General features: G+C 42.7%; 1 protein-coding gene across 1 annotated transcript in view; it reads left to right on the forward strand.

Moving 5' to 3' along the window:
• Window positions 1-1,614: 1,614 nt before the first annotated feature.
• CYFIP1 (cytoplasmic FMR1 interacting protein 1) overlaps window positions 1,615-24,932 on the forward strand; it is a 66,791-nt gene continuing 43,473 nt past the window's right edge. The window contains exons 1-9 of the mRNA XM_084844324.1: window positions 1,615-1,823; window positions 15,844-15,967; window positions 16,235-16,324; window positions 17,731-17,808; window positions 18,514-18,615; window positions 18,919-19,100; window positions 22,540-22,636; window positions 22,844-22,972; window positions 24,473-24,577. Of these exons, the coding sequence (XP_084700450.1) occupies window positions 15,851-15,967; window positions 16,235-16,324; window positions 17,731-17,808; window positions 18,514-18,615; window positions 18,919-19,100; window positions 22,540-22,636; window positions 22,844-22,972; window positions 24,473-24,577 (900 nt within the window). The 5' untranslated portion in view covers window positions 1,615-1,823; window positions 15,844-15,850. The remainder of the gene's footprint in view (window positions 1,824-15,843; window positions 15,968-16,234; window positions 16,325-17,730; window positions 17,809-18,513; window positions 18,616-18,918; window positions 19,101-22,539; window positions 22,637-22,843; window positions 22,973-24,472; window positions 24,578-24,932) is intronic.

Raw genomic sequence — 24,932 nt, forward strand, 5'->3', positions numbered from 1 at the left:
AGACTGGAAAAGGTCAGTTTACATTCCAATTCCAAAGAAGGGCAACGCCAAAGAGTGTTCAAACTACCGCACAATTGCGCTCATTTCACATGCCAGCAAGGTGATGCTCAAAATCCTACAAGCTAGGCTTCAGCAGTATGCGAACCGAGAACTACCGGAAGTACATGCTGGGTTTCGAAGAGGCAGAGGAACTAGAGATCAAATCGCCAACATTCGCTGCATCATGGAGAAAGCAAGAGAATTCCAGAAAAACGTCTATTTCTGCTTCATTGACTAAGCTAAAGCCTTTGATTGTGTGGATCACAACAAACTGTGGCAAATTCTTAAAGTGATGGGAGTACCAGACCACCTTACCTGTCTCCTGAGAAACCTGTACGAGGGTCAAGAAGCAACAGTAAGAACCAGAGATGGAACAACCGATTGGTTCAAAATTGGGAAAGGAGTACGACAAGGCTGCATATTGTCACCCTGCTTATTTAACTTATATGCAGAGTACATCATGAGAAATGCCGGGTTGGATGAATCAGAGATCGGAATTAAGATTGCTGGGAGAATTATCAACAACCTCCGATATGCAGACGATACCACCCTAATGGCAGAAAGCGAAGAGGATCTCAAGAGCCTCTTGTTGAGGGTGAAAGAGGAGAGTGCAAAAGCTGGTTTGAAACTCAACATTAAAAAAGCGAAGCTCATGGCATCTGGCCCCATCACTTCCTGGCATATGGAAGGGGAAGAAATGGAAGCAGTGACAGATTTTACTTTCTTGGGCTCCAAGATCACCGCAGACGGTGACTGTAGCCATGAAATTAAAAGACGCTTGCTCCTTGGGAGGAAAGCTATGGCAAACCTAGACAGCATAGTAAGAAGCAGAGACATCACCTTGCCGACAAAGGTCCGTCTAATCAAAGCTATGGTTTTCCCAGTAGTAATGTATGGCTGTGAGAGCTGGACTATAAGGAAGGCTGAGCGCCAAAGAATTGATGCTTTCGAACTGTGGTGCTGGAGAAGACTCTTACGAGTCCCCTGGACTGCAAGGAGGTCAGATCAGTCCATCCTAAAGGAAATCAACCCTGACTGCTTTTTGGAAGGACAGATAATGAAGCTGAAGCTCCAATATTTTGGCCACCTAATGCGAAGAGAAAACTCCCTGGAAAAGACCCTGATGCTGGGAAAGACTGAAGGCAAAAGGAGAAGGGGACGGCAGAGGATGAGATGGCTAGATAGCATCACCGATGCAATGAATACGAACTTGAGCACGCTCCGGGAGAGAGCGCAGGACAGGAAGGCCTGGCGTGCTATGGTCCATGGGGTCACGAAGAGTCGGACACGACTGAACGACTGAACAACAACAACAACAACATGTACGGTCTGGAGAACGTAACTTCGTTGAGGGACGAGCGAGCTGTTGCCGTCTTCAGCTTCCTGTCGCCACAAACTGTTGGGTGGAGATGGGAGGCAGCTCGCTGTCTCGGGGGGAGGAGGAGCCGGAGGCTGCTCGGGGGGCCGGCCGGCGGGCTGCCGTCGAGAGGGAAGGACGAGGGTTTGGGACGGGACGGGGGCGGAGCTGGAGCGGGAGCGGGAGGAAGGGTGTTTCCTGGCCCGGTTTCCCTGTTTGAGTGACTCAGGCAGGAAACTCCCCGCTCCGTGCGGCCCTGGGAAAGGAAAAGCGGCCCGGGCGAGAGCAACCCGCCAAGGGAGCAGCACCCCCTCGCCTCTGCGCCGGCGGGGCCGGGGTGAAGCCTGGGGGAGCTGAGCCCCCGGGGCTAGTTGCCCTCCTGGGTGGCCGAAAGGGGAGGAAAGCCGCTGGTCTCCTCGCTACGAAGGTGGGTGAGAGAAACTTCCCCGTGCGTGTGCCGCCCCTCCTTTTCCTCCTCCTCTCTCACGTCTGCCCTCAGAGGAGACGCGGCTATCCCCTGCTAAGCTGCTGCTCCTTTCCTTTCTGCAACAATGCCAGGCTCGGGGGTGGGGGCGCAAAACCCACCGAAAGCTTGTTTTCTCCACTGTGTGGCCTAAAGGGGAAGGGCGAGGAACCTGCTTTGGCTTCGGGCGGGCCTTGTTTCGATCCAAACTTCCTTCAGAGGAGGCGCAGGAGTAAAAGTTCAGAGGAGTAGAAATCCAGCCTCGCCCTTCCTAATTCATTCGCACTAAGAGCTCCTCTGGGTGCGCGTAGGAATACCGGGAGTTGGAGCGAAGAATGAGGCTCTGGGGTCAAGTCGTTCTCTTCAGGTGTGGGCCCTCGACTGTTGTCGTGGTTTCAGTCTCAATAAGATGATTAACTACTGAACAGGGCACAGGGTTGTGGGGAAGGTGATATAACAACTGGGAGAGCACATCTGCACGCTTAGAAGTGTTATGGAAACAATGTGTGCAGGAGCTTTTCCTGATGCTTGCACCGTATTGAGGTTTCTAACCACTAAAAACAGTTAAGGGTGCAATCCTATACATATTTAGATTTTTTTTATTTTTTTTTTAAAGGCCTGCAACTCCCAGCATGGCTGGGTCATGTTGGGAGTTGTAGGACTTTTTTTTGTCTAAACATGCATAGGATTGCACCCTGAGTTAGTATGTTATTGGCCTTCCATAACCTGAGACTATGATTATTTACAGTGTGGAGTAACCTATGCTCTACACTGCATACATAAAATCATACGTTTTTCTCCCTTAATTTAGAAGAAATGCCACCCCTCAACCTTGTAAATAAGCCCAGAGAATTTACTAGCCTACCCACTCACATATTTTTGTTATTTGTAACATCTTGCCTGATAAAGAGATCTGGCAGTCTTGAAAGCTTACACATTTTTGTGATCTTTTGTTTGATCTAATAAGGGCGCAATCCTATCAAGATAGGCGGCTGCCTCCGAACTTGGAGGCGACCGCCTATTCAAAGCAGGGCAGGAGAAGCATGGAGGGGATCGTTCCCTCTGTGCTCCTCCTGCCCTGTATTTTCGGCTAGATAGCCGATTGCGGCTGTCTAGCCATGGGAGGGCTGAGCAGGGGAGGAGGCTGCTGTATGACACATTGGATGTGTTGTACAGGCATTTCCGTCTTCCCCACCCCGGAAGGCCCCCAGACAGGCCCCTTTTTGGCTGCTCTGCGCTCCTGTTGCGATTGCGGAGGACAGGGCTGTTCCACGCTGTCTCCGAGCAATACGGAAGTTGGGGGAGGTCGGTTCCCGGAAAACAAGATATCCTATGGCCTAGACCAGAGCTTTCCAAACTGTGTGCCGCGACACATTAGTGTGTCGGTGGCAGTGTGTAGGTGTGTCGCGCAAAATGCAGAAAATTGTGCGGAATGGCACCGCGGAGCTCCCTTACTCGCGTTTGCTTCCCTTGGCCCCTCCCCCGGAACTTCCTAAAGCAGCTAATGTTAAAGCAGCTAAGGCTTAGCTGCTTTAGGATCATGTGGTGTCTTGACGTAGGACGCATGTGACTGGCGGTGTTGGAGCAATAAAGCGAGGTAGAGGCGCGGGGCGAAGAGAAGGGAGGGGAGGCGCCACCCTGGGAGCAGAGCTTGGCCGACGCCAGCGTGGAGAAGTGGCAGCGGCCACCAGCCCTGCGAGATTTCAAGCACGCCCTTCGCAGACTTCTGCACCGTGCTCCTGCGCGGCCAGGCCAGAGTAGTGCGCAGGTGGAAACGCCGCCTGACTGCACCAAGCGGGCCGTCCGCCATCTTGGCCAGTCGGAACGGAGGCCAGAAGCCTCAGAATTGGCGTGCTCACAATCACCTGGGTGAGCGCAGCTGCAGGCTGTCACCCAGTCAACCCTCCTGTTGCTGGCTGAAGGGAGGCTACCCCCCCCCAAACCCAATGTGGGAAACAGCAAGCCACCCACCACCTGGCACTTATAATTTGATTTCTGCCATTTATTTTTATTTTTACTCTGCTGTAATTGTGGATTAACCATCCACCGGCAGTGTACCACCGGAGAGTGCCGGAACTGGACTCTGGACATAGGCACTGCAAATATTTACAGCAATATAGCCTTGTAGTGAGACATATATATTTACAACATTTTTGTTGGACTTTTGCTTCTCTACTTCATGTGTTTTTGCAGCTGAGCTCCTACCTAGGCCTATGTGTCCTAATATGTATTGTAAATACTTTAGTTAATTTTGTTTATTTTTCACATTTTCTTCCACATATTTACATACTGTTACTCATAAATGACAACAATGTATATTATTATCTTACAAATCATATATTTTTAAAAATACAAATGAAAGGTTTTCATGAGATTTGTTCTATCCCCATACATTTTGTTATTACAATTTATGTATGTGTCCGTATGTCTTATAACTGGTTAGTTTAACCTCCGGTTTGCTAGTAAAACTGAATTACTGTGTCACAAAATGATGCATGTCTAAAAAGTGTGTCACCAACATGAAAAGTTTGGAAAGTGGCTAGCCACAGTCTAGCGGCCATAGGATTGCTCCCTAAAGGTATACTAATAAGGATTTTGAACTCTTACAATATGGTGTGGTTTTTACGTATAACAAAACCTGTGCAACTTTCTTTATGACACACATTTCACTGCCCTAATATAATTTTAAAATAGCAAAATTGTGAAATCTGTCTTTTGAAGGTGAAATATTTGAATGTTAAGCTGGTTTAGGCTGCCTGAATCTCAGGAATAAATTAAAGCACTCAGATATAACTAGGTTGTGAGCAGGCTGCAGGTAACTAGTTGGATTTTCAGGCAGTGAACATAATTTTCTGGCCAAGGCATTAAGTAACTATGGAACAGGAAATAATTTCACTGTTAATATTTTTAAATGGTTCAGTCTTTAATTGTTACTCTTTTCTGTGTTTGCTATATTTTTGGTACTGTGACTCACGGTTTTTACATGTGGTCATTAGGGAATTGAAATGGAAAACATGTTAAACTGAGAAGTACCGTTAACACCTGCACACAAACTAGAATTTAAATATCCCCTGGTAATGTTTTACTTTAACTGACCAGTCTGGATGCCAAAGAACTTTAGTCTTAAATGTTAACTGGCTATTAAGACAGTTGTGCACTTCAGATTGCAAGGAATATTTTTTATTTATGAAGTTTATTGTTCACCTTTCTACTATAAGGAATGTAAAATATTGAAGAAGCAAACATCTTAAACAGTCCAGAGTACTGCAGTTGAACGCTGAGAAAATGGGTGTTTCTGTTACCAAAGCAGTACCTTGAGGAAAGATGTCTAAGGGCGCTGGCGGGGAAATACTGGGAGTTGTAGGACTTTTTTTCTGTCTATGCATAGGATTGTGCCCTAAATATGCAAAATGACATAACTAATAACTGAACATATATTGGGTGGAAAGTTGCTGAAACAGTGCTTGTGTCACTTCCCATCACATATCCATGGCTGTTTAGCACTGTTAAATACTAAGCTGTGGCTGTGGAAAGCTAGAGCAAGATGTAGCATGACCTAGGCCCTGGAGGAGCCAGAGGTCTGGTGTTGCCCAGGCTCTAGGACAGTGGTCCTTGTGGTCAGCTCTTTCCTTGTGGAAATTAGGGAGAATATAAAAGGGACTGAAGAAAACCTGCTATAAGGATGCCACGGTTGATTCTGAGAGTAGCTCCTCACCTGATGTGAGAGAGACAGCACTTGTTAAACAGAACTGAAGAGAGTTTGGCATATCCTAGCTTCCCATCCCTAAAGATAATACAGCATGTAGTTCTGAATGCGTGTGAACAGAAACCAACTCCTGACAGTGATTGCTAGGGATACCTTCTGCATTCCTTTGCCATTTCGACTTAACATGCGATGTGCCATGAAGTGGTCACCCTAAGTTGTAGGTGTCACTGGGATCATAAACCTGTATCTTGACTCTTGATTGTACCATTTCAGACTGCAGGTAAAGGTTCATGGAGCATTCAGTAATGTCAGAATCCACCTACATTCTGAAGTGGCACAGCCCAAATGTAGGTTTATTAGTTTATTACTAGGCCTAAGCTGACTAGATATCACAGCAAGATGACATAGGAAAGGAGTTGGTATTTATGATAATATAGGTGCCAGGCTATTTAGCATTTGTTTGGCAGTTGAAACAATACCAGTAAGACAGAGTGTACATAGAAGGCAATAGGAAGTTGATACAGATTTACTGTGTCACTGGTGCAGTGTGCTTCTTGTAATGTGTCAACAGATGTGTGGTGAATGTGGTGCAGGTAATGGTTGCTTTCACTCTGTAATCTAATATAGAAACAAGAAGTTTGTTGGCATAGATTTAACCATGTTGTTAATATTTGTGTGCTATACTCTGTTATAATTACTCACAAGTGGCTATGGCTTTTCTACCACAACTGTGTTAAATTCAGATAGTGATAGGAAGATTCTCCATCAGGAAGGAGTCAATGGAACCTTTCCTGCTTTTCCAGTGTGCACTGTAGTTTTTACTTTCCTCAGTTTTTTCTTTGCTCAGATTTTTTCTCCACGGTGCATGAATTTGTTCATTTGCTCTGTCCTTAGATCAGAATTTTGTGAGCAGAAGTAAAAGAGAGGAAGTCATACACATGGAGTATCTATTTTTGTATTTCTGTGTCTGAGCATGCAAGTTGCATGTGAAACTTGCATGAGTAAAGGGAAACCATCTCCAAATATCCTCTTCTTAGGTGTGAACATTTATGTACCCAGTTTGGCTAGCTGAGAATATAGCTTATATAAGATCATAGAATCATAGAATAGTAGGGTTGGAAGGGGCCTACAAGGCCATCGAGTCCAACCCCCTGCTCAATGCAGGAATTCAAGTCAGAGCACCCCGACAGATGGCTGTCCAGCTTCATCTTGAACGCCTCCAGTGTGGGAGAGCCCGCCTCCAGTGTGGGAGAGCCCACCACCTCCCTAGGTAATTGGTTCCATTGTCGTATTGCTCTAACAGTCAGGAAGTTTTTCCTGATGTTCAGCTGGAATCTGGCTTCCTGTAACTTGAGCCCATTATTCCGTGTCCTGCACTCTGGGATGATCGAGAAGAGATCCTGGCCTTCCTCTCTGTGACAACCTTTCAAGTACTTGAAGAGCGCTATCCTATCTCCCCTCAGTCTTCTCTACTCAAGGCTAAACATGCCCAGTTCTTTCAGTCTCTCTTCATAGAGCTTTGTTTCCAGTCCCCTGATCATCTTTGTTGCCCTCCTATGAACCCTCTCCAATTTATCTGCATCCTTCTTAAAATGTGGTGCCCAGAACTGGGCACAGTCCTCCAGATGAGGCCTAACCAGTGCTGAGTAGAGGGGAACTAGTACTTCCCGGGCTTTGGAAGCTATGCTTCTATTAACGCAGCCCAAAATAGCATTTGCCTTTTTTGCAGCCACATCACATTGTTGGCTCATATTCAGCTTGTGATCGACAACAATTCCAAGATCCTTCTCGCTTGTAGTGTTGTTGAGCCACGTATCTCCCATCTTGTAACTGTGCCTTTGGTTTCTTTTTCCTAGGTGCAGAACTTGGCAATTATCCCTATTAAATGTCATTCTGTTGTTTTCTGCCCAGTGCTCCAGTCTATCCAGATCACTTTGAATTTTGTTTCTGTCTTCCAAAGTATTAGCTGTCCCACCCAATTTTGTGTCATCTGCAAATTTGATCGGCATTCCCTGCACCACCTCCTTCAAGTCATTAATAAAAAATATTGCACTGGGCCCAGGACTGAGCCCTGCGGTACCCTGCTTGTTACCTCTCCCCAGTTTGAGAAGATCCCATTGATAAGCACTCTGAGTCCGATTCTGTAGCCAACAGTCGATCTACCGGATCGTTGTTTCATCTAGCCCACTTTGAGCTAGTTTTCTCATCAGGATATCATGGGGCACTTTGTCGAAAGCTTTGCTGAAGTCGAGGTATATTATGTCTACAGCATTCCCACAGTCCACAAGGGAGGTTACTTCATCAAAAAATGAGATCAGATTCGTCTGGCAGGGTTTGTTCTTGACAAATCCATGTTGGCTTTGAGTAATTCCGCATACAGATGTTGTGCATCTGTATGCGGAACTGTGGAATTGACATTTGTTCTTCTCCTTTTAGTTCTCATCTCTGACAACATGCTGGGGCATCTGCTGTTGTGCGTTTCTTGTTAATTTTACTGGGGTATATGGAGGAGAATTTCCTGTTTTATTGTGCCCATGATTTGTTTTCATTATGGGGGAGAAGAACTTAAGGGAATTCTTAAAAACTTGTTTGTTTTTTTAATGTGGTGCTGTTAGCACTTCCTCCTAGAAGAAAATGTTTGTTTACACATAACAGATCATGTTGCAGTGTTCTGCTGAGATGCCTTTTTATTTACTTAAACATTTAGTCCCCCCACCTTTCCACCTAAAAGACTTCTAAGGTTGCTTAAAACAATAAAAAGGCTATAATTATAACTGGCATAAAACATAGCTCAAAGGCCAGAATAACAAACAGCAGCAGCAAATTGGTGATTAGAAATTGAGTTATCCACACTCAGCTGTCCAGAATAATCAGAGTTTCTCTGTCAGCTGGAAGGTGAACAGTGACAGAGCCAGGTGATTGTCCCTCTGGAGGGAATTCCAAAGCCATAGGTGACAGGGAATGATATGTAGGCAAGTGGATGGTGGAAGAAAGACGGCATGCTCTGTTGCTCCCTCTAGCAGCCCTCTCCGTTTCTGTGCTGGGTATAGAGCAGGGCACTTCGTCTCCTCCGCATCTAGCCAAAAGTGGGCTGCCAAAAAGAGGGAAGGAGAACCCCATCCTTCTCTCCAGCAGCCACCTGCATTTTTATGTTGGTTGTGGAGGACAGGAAGTTCCCTTCATATGGACAGCACAGGAAGCAGGCCTCTAAAATGTGTTACTAGTCTGCTTTTTACTCACAAGAGGGTTTGTCAGAGGACAGATGAGGTGTTCTGTCTGCCAGTACTCTTATAAGGAAAAAGTAGGCTAGTAAATTTTTAAGAAGGCTAGTAACTTTTATGGACTTACTTACAAAGCTGGCATCGTATAACCTCAGCACCACAACTGAAAGATCCTAGCTCCTTTGTCTCCCCACTGCACTCAGACAGCAAGGAGACACAGTGCAGGGCTTCTTATGTTCACTTGAGTATTCTGGTAGGTTTGTATGGGTAGAAGTGGTTCTTAAAATATCACAGCCCCAGATGGTTTAGAGATTTTAAGCACTTCTTTATTGGGCCCAGAAACAAACTGTAAGCCAATGGAGATGGAATAATACCAGAGTTATATGCTCCGAATGAGGCAGTCCTCTTAATACTTTGGTGGATGCATTTGAGTAGCTGAAGTTTACAACATTTTTCAAAGGCAGCTCCTTGAAAAACACATTGCAGAAGGTTAACCTGAATGTGACTAAGGCATGAATGAGGCTGGTTTAGACATGTAGCAGATTGTGATGCTAGACTGGACTTCAGGACCCACCCCAGGAGACCCAGAATGATAACCGTGGTCAATGGTATAGAATGCTGCTGAGAGTTCTAAGTGGATCAGTAGGGTTACATTCTCCCTTCCTTAAACCCCAGGAGTCCCCAGCAGGCATCCCATAAGTGTCAGGGTGCCAGCAGGCACCTCCAGCAGTGCCCTGCGAAGCTCTCCACTGCCTGCCTCCTTAAAAAAAAAAATTAATTATAAACTTGAAAAACATTAAGGGGCCGGGGTTTCCTTCCTTTTCCTGAACCTGCTGCTGATCAGCTGTAATATGGGCAGGCAAAGAAGGGAAGAGTTGCTTCTTGGCCCCACCCAAATGAATATCAGAATATTTTGGGGAAGCTTTGAGTTGCTTTAGCACAAGATGACAATTTAGGTTGTGTTATATAAAACTTTCATTCCAGTTCAAGACATCTTGAGCACCCGAAATGAAAGACTTCTCTCAATTGGACATGAGTATTACCTTGATAAATACATCCTCAAGGGTAATGCCTAGTATTGCAGCTTTCAGATGTTACAATTCTAAGTTCTTGTCATTCACTTCGTACAACTAGAAGTAAAAGTAGCTTGGGAAAGACATTTTCCTTTAGTTGTCAGTTGCTTAGCACAGAGAAGAATGCTTACCACCGTTATGTGGTACAAATGAAACCTTTTGTATGCTCATTTATGTTCTGGTGCTACCTGATAAAAGATCACCTTTAATGAAAGATTGATAAAAGCTTGCTTTTAAAGCTGCAAACAAATTTTATTAGAGAACTGATTTTTTTGTCCTACCTACTTGTGCACCTGTAAGAAACTTAGAACTGATATAGATATCGGATTTATGTGTTTCTTTTTAGTTAGTTATCTGATGTCAGTATAATTTGTAGTAGTAAGAAGGACTCTCTTGCGAACTGGTTAAAGTACTGAATAAGCCTGCAACTCAGAAAATGTTGCGATGTGGTAATCTGCTGATTTCTTCTTTGCATCATGGTATTTGTGCTGATGGGCTCTCTTTCTCTTGTTTTTCTGTTGGTCAGCTACTGATTTTTCTTGCTTGCGAAGAGCTAAAATAGGAAGTGTAAGGAGTATATAAACCTCTTAAAGAGAAACTGCAAAAAGTTCCTTTTTTCACAACAAATCTGTATGCCCAAAGAGAACCAAAGAGAAAATCCACAGTAGTTTTGCAATATAGGATATACTAATGACACATAGAACTGCAAATTCAATTTTGAACCCAGCTGACAAGCCAGTTAAGTGATTTATGCTGATTTAAGCAGATTTGGTCCTATTGAAGTCGGTAGGCTTCAACTAGTATAGTACAATGTTTGAAGGGGTTTGCTTCAGATATTATATTATTCTGTATCTTCAAGCTTTGTTCCTTACCTTTAAAAAGAATGCAGGGGTCAAACTGGTGTTTGAACTTCAAGCAGAGATCTCTCTTGTAAATATGCATACCAAGTTTTGTTGTGATATCTCAAGCTCTGAGGGCAATTATAGTTTCTTTTATATAGCTTTCTTTGTTGTTCAGTCGTTCAGTCGTGTCCGACTCTTCGTGACCCCATGGACCATAGCACGCCAGGCCTTCCTGTCCTGCGCTCTCTCCCGGAGCGTGCTCAAGTTCATATTCATTGCATCCGTGATGCTATCTAGCCATCTCATCCTCTGCCGTCCCCTTCTCCTTTTGCCTTCAGTCTTTCCCAGCATCAGGGTCTTTTCCAGGGAGTTTTCTCTTCGCATTAGGTGGCCAAAATATTGGAGCTTCAGCTTCATTATCTGTCCTTCCAATGAGCACTCAGGGTTGATTTCCTTTAGGATGGACTGATTTGACCTCCTTGCAGTCCAGGGCACTCGTAAGAGTCTTCTCCAGCACCACAGTTCGAAAGCATCAATTCTTCGGCGCTCAGCCTTCCTTATAGTCCAGCTCTCACAGCCATACATTTCTACTGGGAAAACCATAGCTTTGATTAGACGGACCTTTGTCGGCAAGGTGATGTCTCTGCTTCTTACTATGCTGTCTAGGTTGGCCATAGCTTTCCTCCCAAGGAGCAAGCGTCTTTTAATTTCATGGCTACAGTCACCGTCTGCGGTGATCTTGGAGCCCAAGAAAGTAAAATCTGTCACTGCTGCCATTTCTTCCCCTTCTATATGCCAGGAAGTGATGGGGCCAGATGCCATGATCTTAGTTTTTTTAATGTTGAGTTTCAAACCAGCTTTTGCACTCTCCTCTTTCACCCTCAACAAGAGGCTCTTGAGATCCTCTTCGCTTTCTGCCATTAGGGTGGTATCGTCTGCATATCGGAGGTTGTTGATAATTCTCCCAGCAATCTTAATTCCGACCTCTGATTCATCCAACCCGGCATTTCTCATGATGTACTCTGCATATAAGTTAAATAAGCAGGGTGACAATATGCAGCCTTGTCGTACTCCTTTCCCAATTTTGAACCAATCGGTTGTTCCATGTCTGGTTCTTACTGTTGCTTCTTGACCCTCGTACAGGTTTCTCAGGAGACAGGTAAGGTGGTCTGGTACTCCCATCACTTTCAGAATTTGCTACAGTTTGTTGTGATCCACACAATCAAAGGCTTTAGCGTAGTCAATGAAGCAGAAATAGACGTTTTTCTGGAATTCTCTTGCTTTCTCCATGATGCAGCGAATGTTGGCGATTTGATCTCTAGTTCCTCTGCCTCTTCGAAACCCAGCTTGTACTTCCGGTAGTTCTCGGTTCGCATACTGCTGAAGCCTAGCTTGTAGGATTTTGAGCATCACCTTGCTGGCATGTGAAATGAGCGCAATGGTGCGGTAGTTTGAACACTCTTTGGCGTTGCCCTTCTTTGGAATTGGAATGTAAACTGACCTTTTCCAGTCTTGTGGCCACTGTTGAGTGTTCCAGATTTGTTGGCATATTGAATGCAGCACTTTAACAGCATCATCTTTTAGGATTTTAAATAGCTCGGCTGGAATACTGTCATCTCCGCTAGCTTTGTTGTTACTAATGCTTCCTAAGGCCCACTTGACTTCACTCTCGAGGATGTCCGGCTCAAGTTCAGTGAGCGCACTATCATGGCTATCAGGGACATTCAGATCTTTCCTGTATAGTTCTTCTGTGTATTCTTGCCACCTCTTCTTAATCTCATCTGCTTCTGTTAGGTCCCTGCCTTCTTTGTCCTTTATCATGCCCGTCTTTGCACAAAACGTTCCCTTGAGATCTCCAATTTTCTTGAAGAGATCTCTAGTCTTTCCCATTCTGTTGTTTTCCTCGATTTCTTTGCATTGTTCATTTAAGAAGGCCTTCTTGTCTCTCCTTGCTATTCTCTGGAACTCTGCATTCAGTTGGGTATATCTTCCCCTTTCTCCCTTGCTTTTTGCTTCCCTTCTTTCCTCAGCTACTTGTAAAGCCTCATCAGACAGCCACTTTGCTTTCTTGCATTTCTTTTTCTTTGGGATGGATTTCGTTGCTGCCTCCTGAACAATGTTACAGACCTCCGTCCATAGTTCCTCAGGCACTCTGTCTATCAGGTCTAATCCCTGAAATCTATTCCTCACCTCCACTGTATATTCATCAGGGATATGATTTAGGTCATACCTGAACGGTTTAGTGGTTTTCCCGACGTTCTTCAATTTCAGCCGAAATTTTGCAAGAAGCAGCTCATGATCTGAGCCACAGTCAGCTCCAGGTCTTGTTTTTACTGACTGTATGGAGCTTCTCCATCTTTGGCTGCAAAGGACATAATCAATCTGATTTCGATATTGACCATCTGGTGATGTCCATGTGTAGAGTCGCCTCTTGTGCTGTTGGAAAAGAGTGTTTGCTATGATCAGCATGTTCTCTTGGCAAAACTCTATTAGCTTTTGTCCTGCTTCATTTTGTACACCAAGGCCATGCCTTCCTGTTATCCCGGTGATTTCTTGACTTCCTACTTTAGCATTCCAATCCCCTATGATGAAGAGGACATCTTTTTTTGGTGTTAGTTCTAGAAGGTGTTGTAGGTCTTCATAGAACCGATCAACCTCAGCTTCTTCAGCCTCAGTGGTTGGGGCATAGACTTGAATTACTGTGATGCTGAATGGTTTGCCTTGGATTCGTACTGAGATCATTCTATCATTTTTAAGATTGTACCCCAGTACTGCTTTTCCCACCCTTTTCTTGACTATGAGTGCTACTCCATTTCTTCTAAGGGATTCTTGCCCACAATAGTAGATATGATAGTCACCTGAATTAAATTCGCCCATGCCTGTCCATTTGAGTTCGCTGATTCCCAAGATGTCAATGTTCAATCTTGCCATCTCATGTTTGACCACCTCCAGCTTACCTTGATTCATTGATCTGACATTCTAGGTTCCTAAACAATATTGTTCTTTACAGCATCGGATTTTCTTTTCACCACCAGACACATCCACAGCTGAGTGTCCTTTCGGGTTTGGCCCAGCCGCTTCACTCTTTCTGGCGCTACTTGGAAATACCCTCTGCTCTTCCCCAGTAGCATATTGGACACCTTGCGACCTGAGGGTCTCATCTTCCGGCGTCATCTCTTTTAGCCTTGTGATACGTTCCATGGGGTTTTCTTGGCAAGAATACTGGAGTGGGTTGCCATTTCCTTCTCCAGTGGACCACATTTTGTCAGAACTCTCTGCCATGACCTGTCCGTCTTGGGTGGCCCTGCACGGCATAGCTTATGGCTTCACTGAGTTACGCAAGCCCCTTCGCCACAACAAGGCAGTGATCCATGAAGGGGTAGCTTTCTTTGCCATCCTTTAAAATATAGTGGAAGGGCTTTGATTGATGTTTAATTTGAAACACATTCCTGGTTCACACAATCAGCAGACAGTTAACAAGTCACGGTGTTAGCTATACTGCACGTAGTGAACTTGTTAACTACACTGCACATGATACTCTTGGGCTGGGGGATTTGGCTTGGCTTGGTGTGTCATGCAAACTAGGCCAGAGTGGCTTGTTGGCATGGGTAACAAGCCACCCAGAACCCTACAAGGGCCCATGGGCTCTGGGTGGCTTATTACCCACAGCAACAAGCCACTCTGGCTGAGTTTGAGTGACGCAATAAGCCATGTTTCTGAGGGTAATCATGCAAATTACCCCGGCCCACAACCAGCATGCGCAACATAGTTAACAAGCCTGCTGATCATGAGCCTGGAGGTATTCTGCATGTAAATACCAATTTTCATTCTGATTTCTCAATCTTCAAAACAATTATTACATTGTAATATGTTTTGTATTTTCACCCCCCTTTTGAAAATAAATGTGTGGTGTCTCCGTGTGAAAAAGGACTGTGGTCTGAACATGCCTAAAAATTTCTATTCTGATATCTCTGTAGTTAGCTGAAATACTTCACAAACTTACAAGCAAAGAATGCCAAACCATCAAGGTGCTTGCCCAATTACTGAACTTAATCGTTACCTATCTGCCCATCAGATCAATATTGTTTTAGGTGGATTGGCCTGTAAGTCAGCGTTAGACCTCCTTTTGCTAGTGAAACAGTGTCAATAACTGTTGACAAATTTGCACATATATTAAGAGTTTCAGTGTGTGTATACATGTGTGTGTTTGTGTGTATATGGCTATCTTGATGGTTAATATTAGTCACAGGTGTGTTTTTCCCCCATGCGTGAGTTCTTTGTTTTTCTTTCAGTATATAGGCACAAGTTCAGACAAATCATTTGAAAATGAGTCAGTATTTCTAAATTCGAGTTCATGCTCTTTGTAGGCTGGCAGTAACATGCACAACTGTTAGAGAGTGCTGTCAAGATATATTAGCATACTATCCAATGGGGATGATGAAAGGATGCTGCAAAGGCTACAGGAATATAGAAATTCTGATGTTAGGTTTGCCTAAGCAGGGAGCCATAGTAAATCATCCACCATGCAGAATGTATAAAAAAAGAAAGGCAAGCTAGGAGCTGTGATTTGGGAATGTTCTGAGTTTTAAGCTTAGCCTGATAACCTCTTATCAGTTCCTGGACCCAGCAATTAGATATGAATAATAATAGAGGAAGTAGCAAGAGAAGGACACTATTGAATAACTATTTCAGATCCCACCACATCTAGGCTTGAAAGGTCAGTGATTTGGAGCAGATTTCAGCATCAAAAAATTAAGTACTGGGACTGTGGTGGTTCTTTCAGCTAGACAATATATGTTGTGTAGGACACGGTCCTTCCATTTATTTTTGATGTGAGACACTTTGGTATGACTTTTATCTGTCATCTTTGTTTGGTGACTGTTTGTTCGGAACATTTCCTACATGTGGTGACTCGTGAGCTAGAGCTACCCAGGATGTGGTTTGCCTGACATCTCAGCACCCTTTACTAGCATGATGGGCTGAAGTCCTATCATATTTATTTTTCTCTGTCAAATACGAACATAGGGATTGGGCCCGGATATGCCTCTTCTTACATGCTCTGGGTGTAATGAATTGCACTTCTGTCCCCTGAGGTCACCTTTGCTGAGTTTTTTTTTAAAAGTTCTGTTTACTTCTTAATAGAGTCAAAATGACTGCTCAAGTCACCCTGGAGGATGCTTTGTCCAATGTAGATCTCCTGGAGGAATTACCACTGCCAGATCAACAACCATGTATTGAACCCCCTCCGTCATCCTTGCTTTATCAGGTATGGTATCTAAAAAGAAGCACTTGTTAGGGCACAATCCTATGCGTGTTTAGACAGAAAAAAAGCCCTACAAGTCCCAGCATTGTCCAGCCAGCTCAGTTGGCTGGGGAATGGTAGGAGTTGTAGGACTTTTTTTCTGTCTAAACACGCATAGGATTGTGCCCTTAATGTGTTTATCACTTTAAAAAACTTTGAATTACCACTGTTTGAATTTTTTTTTTCCTTCAAGACTATTCATCATTTTGGGGTATTTATCCTTTCATACAGCCAAACTTCAACACCAATTTTGAAGATAGGAATGCATTTGTCACAGGCATTGCAAGATACATTGAACAAGCAACCGTTCATTCTAGTATGGTAAATATTTGTTTCTATTTTATTGGGTTTGTATTTCTTTCTTTTTTTTAACAGCAACAATATAAAAATACGGGGAGCATAATAAATACTGGATGACACTTCCCTGTGTCAGTACATGATTACAGTAGAAGGAAATAAGAAAATATGTTCGTGTGCTTATTTTACCCAGAAGTATTAATTTTCACGTACTTCAGGAATTGTATATGATTTGTTAAGGGCAAAGTGAAACCAATTTATCATTCATAGCTACTCTGCACATGCCCTGGAAAAATTTTCTGCGGTGTCACATCTTCCATGCTAAAAGCCTTGGGACTGACTTAATTTCACTGGCTTTTCTATTTTTTTTTTTTTTAATCACAATTTAGGATTACCTCCAGTTGTAGCATTGTATTTCTTAAAGTCCAGCAATTAAAACATTGTTCATTATGAGTTGCTCATTTACTGAAAATGTAGGTTGGAGGAGGGGCTTCCAGAATGTATCAGAAATTTAGAGGCATTGGGGTTAACTCAAAAATTTTAGGAAATGCTGACAACTGTCTCAAGTGATCCATCTGCTCAAATTCTGCTAGTATGAACTGTTTTATAGCTGAAACTGTCTAGTGTTAAATGATTACTTAGGTATATGTTGGATTAGAAAGTTTCACTGCTTAGCCTTTCTTTTCCCACTTAAAGGGGAATAGGAAGGGCTGATGTATGCTACAGTTCTCACTTAGGCTGCAAGAGGTCCCAGGTTCAAATCCCAGGCAAGCCCTGTCTGGGGAAGAGAGGAGGAGCCATGCTCAGTGATACAGTGCATTGTTTGCATGCTGAAGGTACCAGGTTCAGTCACTGGCACCTCCAGTTAAAAAGGGCTCAGGTAGCAGATGATGTGACAGAGCCCTGCCTGAGACCCTCGGGAGCCTTGCTAGTCAGAGGAGGCAGTATTGGGTTAGATGGACAAATGGTCTGACTTGGTAGAAGACGGCTTCCTGTGTTCCTTTGACTAGACTGTTCTGTGATTCTGCTCAAACATAAGAGTTTAGTACCGAGCACATAACAGTTCAACATCCTAGGAATCTTGGCTTTCTTTCCTTTGTTTGGTAGGCAGCTGAGGTAATTGGTTCAATAACTGTTGAAGCAGTAGTCATTATCCTTAAAAACAAAGAATTCTGCTGTGACACTTACATGGAAGAAACAGGGTTGACTTCTTAGTTGGCGTGTTTAGGATTGGAGTAATATTTGAAATAATCGTAGTCAGTGTTCTGACATAAGGCTTAGGGTTGGATCTCTTGTGAAATTTTATGTTGAGCAGTGCTGGCAATCCTTGTTTTGTTTCTCTATCTTTTTGCGATTGCTAGCTTTGGTCATCTTTTCTGTGTAATTATATATTTGACTTTCTGTCTAAATACCATTATATTTTTTAATAGAATGAAATGTTGGAAGAAGGTCAAGAGTATGCTATTATGCTATACACGTGGAGAAGCTGCTCAAGAGCCATCCCACAGGTAAAGGAGAAAAATCACCCCTGAGAAGTATCACTTTGGTTTCTTACACTTGCTAAGTGGCCTTTTATAAACAACTAGTTCCCAAACTCTTTCTTGTTTCTCCAGTTGGCACATAAATAGGTGAAAACAGAAATGGCACAATGTATTGAGAGTGGCTTTTACTATAAAAGAGCAAGAAAGACCAGCTCAGTCCCTGTCCCACACTGACATCATGTGGGAGTCTTTACAACCAAAAACATTTTAAAGACCTGCTCACAGGCTTCCAATCGTACTGTGGAAATAGTTGCACTGGATGAGATCTGCACTTCTGTGTGACTCTACAGGTCACATAGAAGTATCGTCCTTAGCATTTGAGAAGAGGAATAAGTTCTTACCTCCTGGCCTCAAGCATGGTAGTCCGCCAGACACTGAGCATGTGCATAATCCTTCCACTGGGTCATCCAAGGAAACAAGTTGTGCATAGTGTTGTTGCATCCAAGTGTTTTGATTTAAATAACCAAGCAGATTAATAATCAGCATTCAGGTAAAATGCTTAGAGTCAAATCTTTGTGAAATCTATTTTTAAAAAACCCTAAAAAGCTGTATTATGTGGCAGAGCATAATTTGAAATTAGTATGTTTATTGTGGAAGTTTTATAGCTAGGGAAGGAGTGGGTGTGTGAATGTCTATACAATTTGGTAATTCCTCTCCCTTCCTCCTTTTCAGGTGAAATGTAATGAGCAGCCAAACAGAGTGGAAATATATGAAAAAACTGTAGAAGTTTTAGAGCCAGAGGTCACAAAGCTGATGAATTTTATGTATTTTCAGGTAAATGTGCACTAGTTACTAGCCTAATTGTTTTTCTTCTTCCTTGTTGGTCTCCATGATTGCTCCTACTCCAGCATTCTTCCTGCTTCATCTGTCTGTGTTGTATATGAAAAATGGGGTTTCTTATGTAGACAACTTGCTTAAAGAGTCCCTTTGTGCTCAGCCATGCATGGAAAAAACTGATCAGTACAATCTGTGGAAACAGCCTAGCTCTTTTAACATTGTCAGGCCTTGAAGTTAACTGAGATGTAGCTTGCACCTATATTGTTTTTTTTTAAAACACCAATTTATTTTTATCAACAGAGAAACGCAATTGAAAGATTCTGTGGGGAGGTGAAGCGATTATGTCATGCAGAGAGGAGGAAGGACTTTGTGTCTGAAGCTTATCTGATCACTCTTGGAAAATTTATCAACATGTTTGCTGTTCTAGATGAGCTGAAAAATATGAAGTGCAGTGTGAAGAACGACCATTCAGCCTATAAGCGGTGAGGTGTTCTGAAGGGGGGGAAAGGGTGCCAACATCTTCCACAGCAGATTTTATGCTGTTATGCTAAATTGTACCAACTACTACAGTCTTTTTGTGTCACAATTGCTGTTTTAGCATTATGGAATCTCAGCCACTTCTGTTTTGTGTCTGGACTACTTGGCATCAATGGATCACTATGTGATTTGTTGGTGTTTTACGTGTTGAATTAGGGCTGCTTCACAGATTGTTGTTGTTGTTTAGTCGTTAAGTCGTGTCCGACTCTTCGTGACCCCATGGACCATAGCACGCCAGGCCTTCCTGTCCTGTGCTCTCTCCCGGAGTGTGCTCAAGTTCATGCTTCACAGATTAAGTTATGGCAAACAAGTTTTCACCTCTATGTGTTCCTGCAGCAGGGAGCTGTGATACATACTGACTCCCTGGTACACATGCTTATAGAATACGTGTATCTGAAAACATGCTGCTGCTGTGTATTGACTTCTTTAATAGTTTTATGAATGCATGTAAAGTGTCTTCATACAACAAATGTTTCATACAACGTGCAGTGTGCTTATATATTAAAAGCATACAGTATTTGTTGTTTTAAAACCTATGTTTAATATGTGTGCACTCTCTAGGAAATTCCAGATTGAATCCCTGCAGCAGTTTACCCATATGGGAAAACACTTGTTTCCCTGCTTTTAGGATGTGAAATTGCCTATAGAACAGTGTGACCACAAGATGGCACTAGCTGTTTGCTTCATTCACACACCACATTTTGTATATACATGTAAAACTGTACACTCACACCCACCCCTATATAAGGTATAAAATGGCTTTAATTGTTTCTAAAATAGCATTTTCATGACAATATGTCTCCATGAACATCTTTGCAGAACCACTCCAGTATTACATTGCAGAAGGCATTAGTCCAGCTATATCTTTATTAGAGCCAGGGCTCATCCCTTGAACAATTTCGTTACCCACATTCAGCCCTGGAACATGTAAATACAGTGTTTTTGGAGCATGTTTAGGGTTCAGCCTGAATCTTGTAAATCTAGCATAATTGGGAGAAGCTGCCATGTCTGATCTGATTAGTAGGGTGGCTTGGGCCCCAACACTCCTCATTAAATTAAAAAAAGATCAAGTACTGAATTCATCGTAGCCAAATCTACTGAGAATATTTGGGCTGTTGTCTTCGCCAGAAAAAAGGCCAAGTGTGGTCTGTGCATACTTCCTTATTCTGTGCCTTATGCTGCAGTCTTATTCACGATTACTCATTGAATACACTGAGACTTGCTTCTGAGCAAATGTGCATAAGATTGGGTTATTAGAAGCTGTAGGCAATGAGATACTGTTTCTCTGAGATAACACCTGCAAAATCCTGCCTGGCAGAGACATGCCAGGTGGTTGATTATGATGTTAATTATGATGAATAGTCACATTAATTTCACATTGTTTCCTTTTAGAAAAATCCCATTCCATGCAGGGGGTTTCTTTGTGGGGAAGACAACCACCTAGTGTCTGAGTGTAAAACCACTTGCATTCAGAGTGGGTTGTTGCTTCCAGCGCTGTCTTAAGGGTACTGGAGGCAGGGGAACAAACAGAGGACATTGTTCTCTAAGAGCTCAGTCTTTAGCTGGCAGCTGAAAATGACAAACCCTTGCATGATTTGATATGCAGTTAAAAATTGGGAGTTTGAAACCCTGCCCCTTGTGGATGTGTAATAAGGTCTCGAAGGTGTGTCTCTGCTTTTGCTTGCATGGGGTTGGCTTCTCATGTTCTTAAGTGAGATGCTTCCAGAACTAGTGTTTTACACACCCTTCATTCAATCGACATTGAGTCGATATTATTTTACAATTCTTTCCCTCTGTACCTTTGTACCTGCATCCTAATAATCACCATAAAACATCCTTTAAAAACTGAAGAGCCTTATAACCTTGCCTTTAAGTTTTTTTTATATTGTTACATGTTTTTAAATTTGATGTTACCCTCTCTGCAGGTGGGTTAGCAATCTAAAATAACCAAATACTCTTGGGACTCATTACTTAAAGAGGAAGCAGGAACAAAGAAGGGGAGGTTGGAGAGAATCGTGATTGAAGGCAGTGTGGCCACATGTCCAGTTTGCTTAACTGGTCTATGAAGATGGGCAAGAGTTAAAATAAGGATTGCTAGGATTAGTAATGGGCTTTTAGGGGGGATGTGTGTTTAGTTCCAAGAAAAGGAGCAGGAAAGGATAAAATGACGTTGATTGGGGATCCGCTTTTTGCCGCATGCACACGCATTTCCAGGGGCCGCGGTGGCTTAGTGGTTGAGACGCTGAACTGCAGACTGGAAGGTCGGCAGGTCAGCAGTTCGAGACCCGAGTGCTGCGTGATGGAGTGAGCTCCCGTCTTCAGTCCCAGCTTCTGCCAACCTAGCAGTTCGAAAGCAAGAAATTGCAAGTTGATAAATAGGTACCGCTTCGGCGGGAAAGGTGACAGCGTTCTGTGCACCTCGGTGTTCAGTCACGCCGGCCACATGACCACGGAAGCGTCTTTGGACAGCGCTGGCTCTTCAGCTTAGAAACGGGGATGAGCACCGCACCCTAGAGTCGGACACAACTGGTTGGGGACACCTTTTTTACCTTTTACACGCATTTCCATTCTGCATGGTTTCTACAGATCGGATCCAAACATCATTTGCCACTGAAAACTGATTCCAGGCAGCAGCGGCTCTATTATCTGTAGTGTAGCACTGATCTTTGTGATGAGCCAGTATATTGCATGGAAAGCCTCTATGCCTGTGCTAGGTGCCCCTAATAAGTGAGCCGCTTACATAGTAGGTGTGCAGAGCCTAAGCAGATGGGCAGCAATTTTCAACAGTGATCACATAATCCACAAAGCATGCCTTAATTGAAATGGATGAGATAGGATAAATCATATTAGGTTGTGCCTAGCTGAGATTATTTGTATTTACATGGTTTCTTCATGGGGTAGGATTTTGTTGGCTATGTAGTCTGTATTATGTAAGCTCAGAAAGGATGAGTGTACATTCACTGGGGGATATGGATAGTTATCCCTTCCTCTGCACAAATGGAGAGGAAAATGTATTACATTCTAAATGTAATGGGAAACATTTATCCCAATCATGTCCTCTGGGCAGACAGCTCATAGTAGCTTTCCACTTACCCACCTGTATTGCAGGTGATTGCTCCTGGAAAACAATGAGATTGTTGTAGAATGGAATGTGTGAAATAACTACTTGTGTCTCTCTTCCCACCCAATGCTCCTGAATGTATGGGCTTCTGTGGTGCTCAGCAATGTGTGACAAGTATAGCATGCAACTATTCTTTATTCATACAACTGACTTTGAAACACCCCTACCTTGCAGGAGTCAGTGGAAATGCCAGAGTGGCATTGTGATAGGGACATACTGTCGTTCTTGTAGGATTAACTTTCTTCCTCCCATTTTCTTGAAAGGGCTGCCCAATTTTTGCGTAAAATGGCCGATCCTCAGTCTATCCAAGAATCCCAGAACCTCTCCATGTTTCTTGCCAATCACAACAAGATTACGCAAGTATGTTTTTAAGTAAACAATATTGCAATATGTAAATTGTTCATTAACAATTTTTGTACAGAGCTTAGCATTTTATGTGCTTAATACTAATATAATAAAACACAGCTATGTCTGTATGGATATGCTGAGTTTTATATGAGTACTGTAAATGTGTTGTGATTTTTTTATTTATTGACATATATAATTTTAAATTGGTCTTTGTTCTAGTCTTTACAGCAACAACTTGAGGTGATTCCTGGCTATGAAGAGCTGCTTGCTGATATTGTCAATTTATGCGTAGATTACTATGAAAACAAAATGTATCTAACACCTAATGAGAAGCACATGCTCCTAAAAGTAAGATATGTTGCCAGAAATACTTCAAGGTTATGTGGGGGCAGGGGAACAGGCTGATGAACAGTGCAGATACACTTGAAATGCTAAAGCTTCATTGCCAAGTATCTCAGAATAATTAGTATACTTTTGAAGTTTTTGCAGCCTCCCTTTTATACGTAATTCTCCCCCCGCCCCCCGTGCTTCTACACAAATGGGGACGGGGGAAAGTAATTTTTATGATGGGAAGGGAGAAAAGGCCAAGATGGAATTAGTACAATTTTGTATCATTTTGTCATACTGGGTAAAAGAGATGCAGAAGCAAATCTACCAGTTGCAATGCTTAGTGGAACCAAATTGCTTGATATCCATTCATTACATTGGCTTTTAACTAAATGAATGTAGTAATTTTTAAAACGTTGAAAAGAGCAGTATATTTGTGCCCAGAAAATTTTCAGCAGTATGTCTCCTTAAAAAAGAAAATTATAGACTGTACAAAATAGCTAATTTAACAGCTTTCAAATTAGAGTACCTTACTTCAAGAATTTGGAGCATTTATCCCTCAAATGCTTACAGCTCTATATTGTAGGAGGAAAAATTGGTTGGGATATTCTTAAGGATCCCAGGTCATATTGTGCCTCTTCTTCCTATAGACCTATTTGACTGCTTCTTAGAATGCTACTGAATATTTACAAAATCCAGGTGCCAGCTTTATGGTTTCTGGTGCAGCACAGTCTTATCCAGTGCTAATACAAATATTTTTGGGTGCTGATAGGTAGCCCTACTTTGAAGCACTGAGTCAGTGGGGGGAAGTTGGCTTCTTCTATCTTTAAGGGTGTGATCCTATGCATGTTTAGACAGAAAAAAGTCCTAAAACTTCCAGCATTCCCCAGCCGGCCATGCCGGCTGGAGAATGCTGGGAATTGTAGGACTTTTTCTGTCTAAACATGCATAGGATTGCGCCCTAAAGAAACAAAAACTCAGTCTTGATTTAGACATGTTAGTAATTCATGCACATAAGTATAGTTAACAAGTTAATGCAGTTAATGGTAGAAAAACACAGAAAATACAAATCATGGATTAAATATGTAGCTTGTGTCATTATTTTCTAACTAACTATTTTGAATGTTATTTAAAATCTGAGGGACATTTGCAGACCTTTGTAACTTTTATTTTATAAAAGAATGCTCATGCTTATCACTTAATTTAAGGGTTAATTCAGTGTCCAAAGAAGGAGGGCTGCAGGGAGCTTGTTTCTCTCCTCTGCCAGAAAGAACCCTTATGAAAACTTTGTAGCTAAGAACAGACACATGAGTTTGCTTCTTCCTCCTCTCTGCCAATCTCTTTCCCTTTTGTGTTGTCTTTTAGACTGTAAGACCAGGGGACATGGGTTGTCATGCTATCATGATCTCTGTAAGCTGCTGTGGAATCTGTTTTTGGTTGAAGAGTGGGTTAAAAATGATTTAAATAAATAAACTTTTCCCACTAACAATATTTTTCTGTTTTCTTTTCTTTTCTTTTCAGGTAATGGGGTTTGGCTTGTACCTTATGGATGGCAGTGTCAGTAACATTTATAAATTGGATGCTAAGAAAAGGATAAATCTGACAAAGATAGACAAGTTTTTTAAGGTTGGTTAAGAAGGTTGTCTTCCTTCAAAATGAGTCATTATGTATAACTTACATTCATCTTAAATTTCTGAGAGACCACAATAAACCTTTAGGGACAAGACATTGGGTTTTAAGGTGTCAATTCTGTGCAGAGATGGGAAAAATGCCAAAATTCTTGTGTAACCAACATAAAATGATGTAGGATACAACTTTCCCAGGCCTGATTATACTCTGAAGGTATTTTCCCACCTATCCTGATTAATTTCAAGCTGGAGCCTGACAATGTGGCAACTTCCCCTGTGATTGGTTTTGTCCTGGTGTTCAGACCAGAACTATGCATGGAAAGGAAAGTACTGCCAGCAAGAGGTGGCATGAC

Source organism: Heloderma suspectum, chromosome 3, assembly GCF_057233095.1.
Source record: "Heloderma suspectum isolate Gila_16-S chromosome 3, 16-S_ref, whole genome shotgun sequence".
Classification (NCBI taxonomy): Eukaryota; Metazoa; Chordata; class Lepidosauria; order Squamata; family Helodermatidae; genus Heloderma; species Heloderma suspectum.